At 42.1% G+C, this 9,526-nt stretch overlaps 1 protein-coding gene across 1 annotated transcript; it reads right to left on the bottom strand.

Annotated features, from left to right (window-relative positions):
- Nucleotides 1-651: 651 nt before the first annotated feature.
- nr0b1 (nuclear receptor subfamily 0, group B, member 1) lies at nucleotides 652-9,314 on the bottom strand. Its single transcript, XM_067992309.1, has 2 exons — nucleotides 8,736-9,314; nucleotides 652-1,088 (listed from the first exon to the last, which is right to left on the bottom strand). Exons 1-2 carry the CDS (start codon nucleotides 9,292-9,294, stop codon nucleotides 817-819), a joined length of 831 nt encoding a protein of 276 aa, XP_067848410.1. The 5' UTR covers nucleotides 9,295-9,314; the 3' UTR covers nucleotides 652-816.
- Between the last annotated feature and the right edge of the window lie 212 nt (nucleotides 9,315-9,526).

Raw genomic sequence — 9,526 nt, 5'->3', positions numbered from 1 at the left:
TACATAATCTAGTTTGACACTTCAGTGCAATACTGAGGGAGTGCTGCATTGTCCCAAGTATCATTTTTTGATTGAGATGTTAAACCATTTGTCTATTCAGGTGGATATAAAAGAACCCATGACAGCATTCAAAGAAGAGCATTGGTGTTCTCCTGGCCAATATTCACCTCTCAGCCAACCCCACCAAAACACATTAATTGGTCATTTCACTCATTTGCTGTTTGAGGGATCTTGAAGTGCACAAACTGGCTGTTGTGTTTCTCTGAATTACACATGACTACACTTCAAAGGTAACTGATTGGCTGTGAAATGCTTTCGGACATCCTGAGGACATGAAATACACTATATAAATGTAAGTTTGTTCTTCCTCGGTTGATGAAAAAATAGATCAATTAGCCAGAACAATGCTTCATTATCCACTGTCAGTCATCTATTATCCTCTACACAATAGCACTTTTATTATTATTGAGAAACAAAAGTGAAGGGTCAAGGTCAAGGTCCATTGTGGAGGTCACCAAAATGGCTAGAGATTATAGTTGCAGGCAGGAGATGATTAAGAGTTTGGTAAATAATGTCACAAAACATTAAATATTCTCATACTGAAACAAGAAATGCCACACTGGAAAAATAAGCAAAGTTACAAGCGGTCAGTTGATCTCAATGATATCATACCTACTGCATTTATTCATAACAAATCACATTAAATTCAAGAATAACAATATACTATATATTTTACAAAAATACTGTCTGCAAAAACACAAATAACTTAAATAGTCGGTTGTATAGCATATTCACAGCAAGCAACGTCAACATTTACTATGCATTTATTTTCCTTGTAGCTTGAGCTTTGCTATGGGCGCAAAGCATGTCCAGTAACTTGTCGTCTATATTCACATTACCAGTGGGTCTGAAAAAAAGTTCAACAATGACTCCTGCACTGATGGATCGAAGCATGGACAGTGCAATGATCAGGTTGTAAAAGCGAGTCTGATCTCGTGTGTAAATAGTTTTCACATATTCATTGAGAGCTTGCCGTGCCTCTTGCTGAAGACTCTGAATGTACCCTGCACAGTGCAGTCCTGGGAGCTCTAGAGAAAGAACATTGCAATATTTCAGCATCAAACAGAGTAGTGCGCAATCTGGATTAGTGTTAATAAATCACAAAAACTTGGAACAGACCTCGAATGAAATTAAAACTTCTAAAAACATTTTCATTGCACATTTTGTTGCAACTGGGTGGTCACAAATTTAAAAAATAACAAAACAAACAATATATGCACCTCTTGTCACCATATTAGTTTGTATGTGACAATGCCATATCAGCATATTTTAAATACAAAGCTCAGCCATATCTGTTACTTCTAGGTGCAGATACTGGAACAGAGAGGGCTAAGAGGAGATTTAATAGAGTTTTAAAAAATATGATGGGTTTTGACAGAATGAATAGGGAAGGACTATTTCTTTCGGTTGGAGAGTCAGCAATGAGGGATCATCATTTTAAAATTGTCACTAAGAGAGCGAGGAGAGAGATTAGGAGAAATTTCTTTACGGTTGTTGGAACATGGATTGCTTTGCCAGAGGAAATGGATGAGACAGAGACCATTACATCTTTTAAGGGAAAATTGGGTAAATATTTGAAGTAGAGAAAGATGCATGAATATGGGGGCAGAGCAGTTTGAGTAGAATGGGCCTATACTCTCTGGAGTTTAGAAGAATGAGAGGTGATCTCATTTAAACATATAAGATTCTGAGGGGGCTTGACAGGGTAGAAGCTGAGAGGTTGTTTCCCCTGGCTGGAGAGTCTAGAAGTAGAGGGCATAGTCACAGGATAAGGGGTCGGACATTTAAGACTGAGTTAAGGAGGCATTTCTTCACTCAGAGACCTATGAATCTTTAGAAGTCTCTACCCCAGAGGGCTGTGGATGCTCAGTCGTTGAGTATATTCAAGACTGAGATAGATAAATATTTGAACTCTAGGGGAATCAAGGGATATGGGGATCGGGCAGGAAAATGGAGTTGAGGTCAAAGATCAACCACGATCTGATTGAATGGCGGAGCAGGTTCGAGGGGCCGTATGGCCTGTTCCTATTTCTTATGTTCTTATGAGCAGGACGGAGGAACTAGTTTAGGATTGCTCTATCAAAGAGCCAGCACAGACATGACAGGCCCAATGGTCTCTTTTTGTGTTGTAAACTCCATGGTTCTGCAGTGGAACTGTGTGTAATTCCATGGGTTGTTTTAAGTTCACAAGACCTAATTGTTGCAAAAGGCACATCCTGGCATCAATCAGAGACTAACTGCCAGGTTGTTTCTCAAGGTTGTTGGCAACTTCTCATAAATTTCTTGCTCTCCTCCAAGATCATAAGATACCATCAGGAAATTATTGGCTTTCTTTCGCTTTTTTAAAAATTTTAAGTGTGACAGAAATTTGCATGTATGATAAAGCATGATTCTTGATGAGCGATGGATGTGTAGTCCTTTTCAATTGTAAACAATTTTACAACACCAAGTTATAGTCCAACAATTTTATTTTAAAATCCACAAGCTTTCGGAGGCTTCCTCCTTCCTCAGGTGAAGGAGGAAGCCTCCGAAAGCTTGTGGATTTTAAAATAAAATTGTTGGACTATAACTTGGTGTTGTAAAATTGTTTACAATTGTCAACCCCAGTCCATCACCGGCATCTCCACATCATAGTCCTTTTCAGGCACACATTTCATTTTATAAATAATGCTGAAGAAAAACAAGGTGCTTGAATACACAAACTGCATCAAACACAACTGTAATCATTGAATGGTCCCCCAACTAGATATAAAATGGTAAAGTGATAAAGTTTGAAAACGCAGCAAGCTGTTATGTCCCCGTTACACTTAGGTTGCAAACAGTGCAGGAGGACTTGAATGAAGAGTGACAATAAACAAGGAGTTAACAGAGAGGGGAATGCAATGTTGAGGTCCTGCGACCTCTATGGATATGGTGAGTGATATTTAGTTTTTCGGTATTACACTGGCTCTATTTTTAAAGAGTTGTGGCTGGAGTGCACCAAATCATAGTGGCCACTCACACCATGGTATGTTTACTAGAGCTCTGCACTTCTACACTGCGCAAAGAAAATGAGAAAATATTGCGACTTATTCTGATTGTAAAACAGACAGGGCATGTTTATTTTGTAGGCTCCACTGTCATTGTATTAGTATTTCTGATCATATTTTCTCCAGGAGGAATAATATCAAAGTATGCTGGTGATACCAAATTAAATGGCTCGGTCAACTGTGAGGAAGAATGCAAAAATTGCAGGAGAGCACAGACAAGTTAATGGAATGTGCAGTTGGGTGGTAGATATAGTTCAATGCAGGAAAATGTGAAGTGGTATAGTTTAAGAAAAAGAATAGTGAAAGGAAGTTTACTATAAATAGTAAGATTCTTAGATTGGGGAACAGAGATATCTAGGGGTGCGGATACAAGAGTCTTTAAAGGTGGAAGTGCAGGTAGAAAAGGCCATTAAAAGACGAATGGGGTTCTGGGTTTTTATTCATGGGACATAAAGAGATGTTGAATTTGTACAAGACAGTGGTTAATACACAGTTGCAGTACTGCATGCAGTTCTGGGCACTCCATATATAAAGGATGCTAGAGGTATGGAAAGGGTATAACAAAAATTCACCAGAGTGATACCAGGAATGAGAAGTTATAGTTAATGTGAAAGGCTCGAAAAATTGTAGCCTTTTCGCTACTGGCACAAAGAACGTTAAGGGAGGATCTAAATGAGGTTTTCAAAATGATGAAAAGGTAAGTAGTGAAACATTGTTTCCACTGGTTGGTAAATTGGAAACGAAGAGGATATAGACTGAAGATTACTGCGAGAAGAATGAAGGGGGAAGTTAAAAGAGACTTTTTTAACAGAGGGTTATTACATCATGGAATGCTTTATCATAAGTGACTACTGACCCAGACATTATAACATCATTTAAAAAGGAACTGAATAAGCATTTGAATACAAAAGGATGCGGAGAAAGGGTAGGGAAATGAGATTAGAGTAGGCAGCTACAGGTAAAGAGCTAGCACAATGACTTCTTTCTGTGCTATAAATTCTATGATTCTATGAAATACGATGGTTCCTGTCTGTTCAACATCAGTGCAATACCATTCGGAACTTAACAGCTAAAGGACTATTTGAAAATAACAGAGTATTAAAAATCAAAAGTGTATAAAAAAGCTCACATCTGGGAACTGTTAGGGGAAAGGAATGACCCAGCCAGTCGCAGCATAGGGAATTTAGATCAGCTGGATAGGCACAGGCTGAGATCTTACCTGATTTTTATTTTTGATTTTTAATAGTTATACTGGCAGAGTTACTTTTAAATGATGGTTTGTCTGTTGAGGCAGGAGGTCGATTGAAAATTTCAAAACTGAGGTTGATAGATTTTTGTTAGGTAAGGTTTTTAAGGGATATGGAACCAAGGCGGGTAAGATACAGATCAGCCATGATCTAAATGAATGGCGGAACAGGCTCAAGAAGCTGAATGGCCTACTCCTGTTCCTTTGTTACTATGTTGAACTGAATAGTTTACACAATAACAACTTACATTTATATAGCACCTTAAACATAGTAAAACGTCCCAAGGCACCTCGCAAGAATGTTATCAGACAAACTTTGACACCGCGCCACATAAGGAGATATTAGGACAGGTTACTAAAAGCTTGGTCAAAGAGTTAGGTTTTAAGGAGCGTCTTAAAGGAGGAAAGAGGTAGGGAGGCGGAGAGGTTTAGGGATGGAATTCCAGAGCCTAGATGGCTGAAGTTACGGCCGCCAATGGTGGGGCAAAGGACATCTGGGATGCACAAGAGGCCAGAATTGGAGGAACATGGAGATCACAGAGGGGTGTAGGCTGTTGGAGGTTACAGAGATAGCAAGGGATGAGGCCATAGAGGGATTAGAAAACAAAGATGAGAATTTGAAATTTGAGACATTGCTGAACTGGGAGTCAATGTAGGTCAGTGAGCACATGGGGTGATGGGTGAATGAGACTTGGTCCGAGTTAGTATATGGGCAGCAGAGTTTTGGATGAGCTCAAGTTTTCGAAGGGTAAAAGATGGGAGGCCAGCCAGGAGAACATTGGAATAGTCAAGTCTGGAGGTAACAAAGGGATGGATGAGGGTTTCAGTAGCAGATAGGCTGAAGCAAGGGTGGAGACGAGCGATATTATGGAGGAGGAAATTGGCGAGAGAGAATATGGGGAGGGAAGCTCAGCTCAGGGTAAAATAGGATGCCAAAATTCCGAACAGTCTGGTTCAGCCTCAGACAGTGGCCAAAGAGGGGAATGGAATCGGTGGCTAGGGAACGGAGTTTGTGGCGGGGGCCGAAGACAATGACTTTGGATTTTCCAATATTTAATGACACATATTTACACATATGTTGGTCACCACACGAGTATAGTTTGAATACCAGCTAAAACTCTAGTAGTTTGGAAATTAAATATCCTTTCTACAGTGAACAGCTCTGCTAGCTTTATTTGCATTAATTTGATTATCATTGTGATTTTCAAGTTCTTAGGGTTTTCTCAATCCTGTTGGGTTGGACTTATGTTGGATATTCAGTACATTACTAATGCACAGAAAAAATTATTGGCACAAAGAAAATAAAACCCATAAGCAAAAAAGCAACTTAAAGGGCATTGTCTTCATGCGAAAAGCACTGTTTGCAAACACAAGGTGCAATAACTTTTTTGATTTGTTCTCAGGACATGGGCTTCAATGGCAATGCTGCATTTATCATCTATCCCAGCTGCCCCGAGATCTGATGTTGGGCCTTCTTCTTGAACTGCTGCAGTCCTTGTGGTGATGGTGCTCCCATGATGGCATTTGGTAGGCAAGGATATTGACCCAGAAACAATAAGGCATGATGATATATGTCCAAGTCAGGATGATGTGTGACTTGGAGGGAATCCTGCAAGATATGGCATTCCCACAACATTGCTGGTCTTCTCATTCTCAGTGGTAGAGGTCGTAGGAGTAGGAGGTGCTGACAAAGAAATCTTGATGAGGTGCTGCAGTGCATTGTGTAGATGGTAAATACTGCAGCCACAGTGTGCCATTGATGGAGGGGGTGAATACTGAGTCTAGTGGCAAGGCCACCGATCAAGCAGACTGCTCTATCTTGGATGGACCGTAGTTGCAGCTGTGTCCATTCAGGTGGAGAGTGAGTATTCCATCACACTCCTGACTTGAGCCTTATAAATGGTGGATAGGCTTTGAGGAGTCAGCAGGTGAGCCGCTCATTACAGATGAGTGATATATTTACGATTTTACTAGAAACAGTGGTCAGATGAATTCTCTCATGAATGCATTTATGACACCACTACTTAAGTCAACCAGAGAATTCTTCCCCGCATTGTGATTTCTCAATTTCAGAAATGCCAATAAAGGGAGGCTTTAAGTCCAGGCCATTTCATTTTCCCATTTGGGGAAAGGCGAAGAAAGTCTGAAAGAGTGACTGATTCACTCTAACCTTCTGATGCACATCTCTGAGCAGCCAGATCAAAATCAAACATCGGCCGGCACAGACACAATGGACCGAATGGTCTCCTTCTGTGCCGTAAATTTCTATGATTCTATGATATACTAGTGATACAAAGGGCACCTGTTGCGATTTGATAAAACCCAGGTTTAGAACCCTGCAATGTAAGACCTGTAGAAGTCACTAGTGTCTTTGTTGCTCTGCAGCTTTCTGATATTCCCCACTCTTGCAAAGCAACTTTATCTCATTAGTTCACCATCTATTTATTCTGCTTCAGGACAAGGGGGGGGGGGGGGCATAATCTTAGAATAAGGTGCTGCTCTTTCAAAACTGAGATGAGGAGAAACTTCTTCACTCAGAGGGTAGTAGGTCTGTGGAATTTGCTGCCCCAGGAAGCTGTGGAAGCTACATCATTAAATAAATTTAAAACAGAAATAGACAGTTTCCTAGAAGTAAAGGGAATTAGGGGTTACGGGGAGTGGGCAGGAAATTGGACATGAATTTAGATTTGAGGTTAGGATCAGATCAGCCATGATCTTATTGAATGGCGGAGCAGGCTCGAGGGGCCGACTGGCCTACTCCTGCTCCTATTTCTTATGTTCTTATGTAATAAGATATTCTTGTGTTGGTGAGAGCCTGGTATTTTATGCTACATTCACACTGTAGTTAAGGGGTCTCAGACTAGTAGCTGCAGTATCAGTTCTTGCCAGCGTTCAACACGCCAGAGACTCCCAGTAATGTCTTCCGTATGTGCAGACACATCAGTGGAGGCACACATGCATAGAGCTCCTTACCCAGCACTTAAAATTTAAAAGTTTAAAAACTGAGGGCAGGAGTATCTACACTATCCAAACTTTTCATTTAATTTGGGATAAGTTTAAAAAGTGCTCCTGAGGCCAAAGGGACACCTGAACACGTTTTAAACAAGGTTGAAGTATCAGCTTCGGCTCCTAGGAACAGGAGCAGGCCATTCAGTCCCTCCAGCCTGTTCCGCCATTCAATTAGATCATGGCTGATTTGTATCTTAACTCCATTTATCCTCCATGGTTCCATATCCCTTAATACCCTTACCTAACAAAAATCTACCAATCTCAGTTTGAAATTTTCATTTGACCCCGAGCCGAAGAGCTTTTTTTTTGGGTGGGGGGGAAGAGTTTTCCAGATTTCCACTATCCTTTGTGTGAAGGAGTGCTTCCTGACATCACCCCTCAACGGTCTAGCTCTAATTTTAAGGTTATACCCCCTTGTTCCGGATTCTCCCACCAGAGGAAAGAGTTTCTCTCTATCTACCCTATCAAATCCTTTAATCATCTTAAACACCTTAATTAGATCACCCCTTAATTTTCTATATTCAAGGGACTACAAGCCGAGCCTGTGCAACCTGTCCTCATAATTTAACCTTTTTAACCTAGGTATCATTCTGGTGAATCTGCGCTGTACCCCCTCCAAGGCCAATACGTCCTTATATGCATTCACATCTCTGAGTCTGAAGGCTGTGGATTCAAACCCCACTCCAGACACTTGCACAGAAAGAGTGCTGCATTGTTGGAGGTGCAGTTCTCCAAACTTAATGTTAAACTGAGCTCTCTCAGCTGAATGTTAAAGATCCCATTACACTATTTGAAGAAGAGCAGGGGTATTATCCTGGCCAATATTTATCCCACTAATACAGGTTATCTGGTCATTTGTCTCATTGGTGTTTGTGGGACCTTGCTATGTGCATATTGGTTACTGTGTTTGCCTAAATTACAACAGTAACCATAATTCATTGTGAAGTGCCTTGGGACATCCTGAGGATGCGAAAGGTGCTCTATAAATGCAAGTTCTTTTTTCCGCTTTTTGATTTAGCGTTGGCTGGAGTTATACTCCATACTGTGTCAATGCCAAGTGGTGTGAGACTGCCTGTTGGAAAGGGGAGATCTCACTGGAATGGTGTTCAGCCCTGACTCCAGATTTATCCTACGACTTTAGTGCGAGTATGAAACAGAAAGTACTTTGCAGTGGTGCCAAAGTTACAGGATAAACGCACCCTTAAAGTTTCTGAACAAAAATGTTTATGCCACCAACGCTGTATCGGGACAAGGCAGAAATAAATTGCAATGAAAGTCATTTCAGTTATACTTCTCCCAAAGGAACTGTCGTCAAACTCTGCCTTATTTGCAAACTTTTCAGTGACTAAACATTTTATCACTACTGTACCTGAATTTAAAAGAAAACTAACCTGGATTAAAAAGAAGAGTCCCTTTCAGGTATGCATACTCCTTGGGGCTAATGTCCAGGCTCCAGCACTTCACCAGAAACCTTTTAATGATCTGGATCTCGGCCGCCGAAGGGGAATGCTGATGTCCCATCTCTTGCTGGACGTTCGCTGGCCCGTTGGTTAAAATTGTGTGTAAAATACTGGGCTCGGAGGCTTCCACGGTTTCGAAATCAACTTTGTCCTGTGCCAGTCCCAGGACCAGGAGGGGGGCCCAGCACCTTCTCACCAGGGTTAGCTGGTCGTCCCAGGGCAATGCCTGGAAACAAGGCACGTTCTTAATAAATGTCAGCGTCTTCGCCAGGACCACGGAGGCTTCTGCACAGGTGATGTGGGGGGATTTCAGCACCACTTTCCGCCTGGATCTGCAGGGACAGCCCAGCCCTGGGGGTACAGGGGGTGCACCGAGTGCCTGCTGACCCTGGGGGAGGTCCTGCCCGTCGTTTTTCAGCAGCTTGTACAGGATGCTGCTCAGCCCCATGTCGTTCTTACACTGACACATGTCCGCGCAGACTGAGGACATCGCTGGGAGCCGCTGCCGTACTCGGTCAAACAGGAAGGATCCGAGGTTGCGTGCTCATTTATAGAGTCCCAGCCCGGGTCCCACCCACTGCGAGCGGCAGGAGCGGCAGAGGGCGCCCGCTCGCCGGAGCAATGCACTCTTGACACTGGACCGTCCTGTGCACACCTTGCTGCACCTATTGGGATCAGGCTGTCCAGTGCACACTAGGATCAGGCTGTCCAGTGCACACTAG

Source organism: Heptranchias perlo, chromosome 11, assembly GCF_035084215.1.
Source record: "Heptranchias perlo isolate sHepPer1 chromosome 11, sHepPer1.hap1, whole genome shotgun sequence".
Classification (NCBI taxonomy): Eukaryota; Metazoa; Chordata; class Chondrichthyes; order Hexanchiformes; family Hexanchidae; genus Heptranchias; species Heptranchias perlo.
This window is presented reverse-complemented; position numbering and strand designations above follow the sequence as displayed.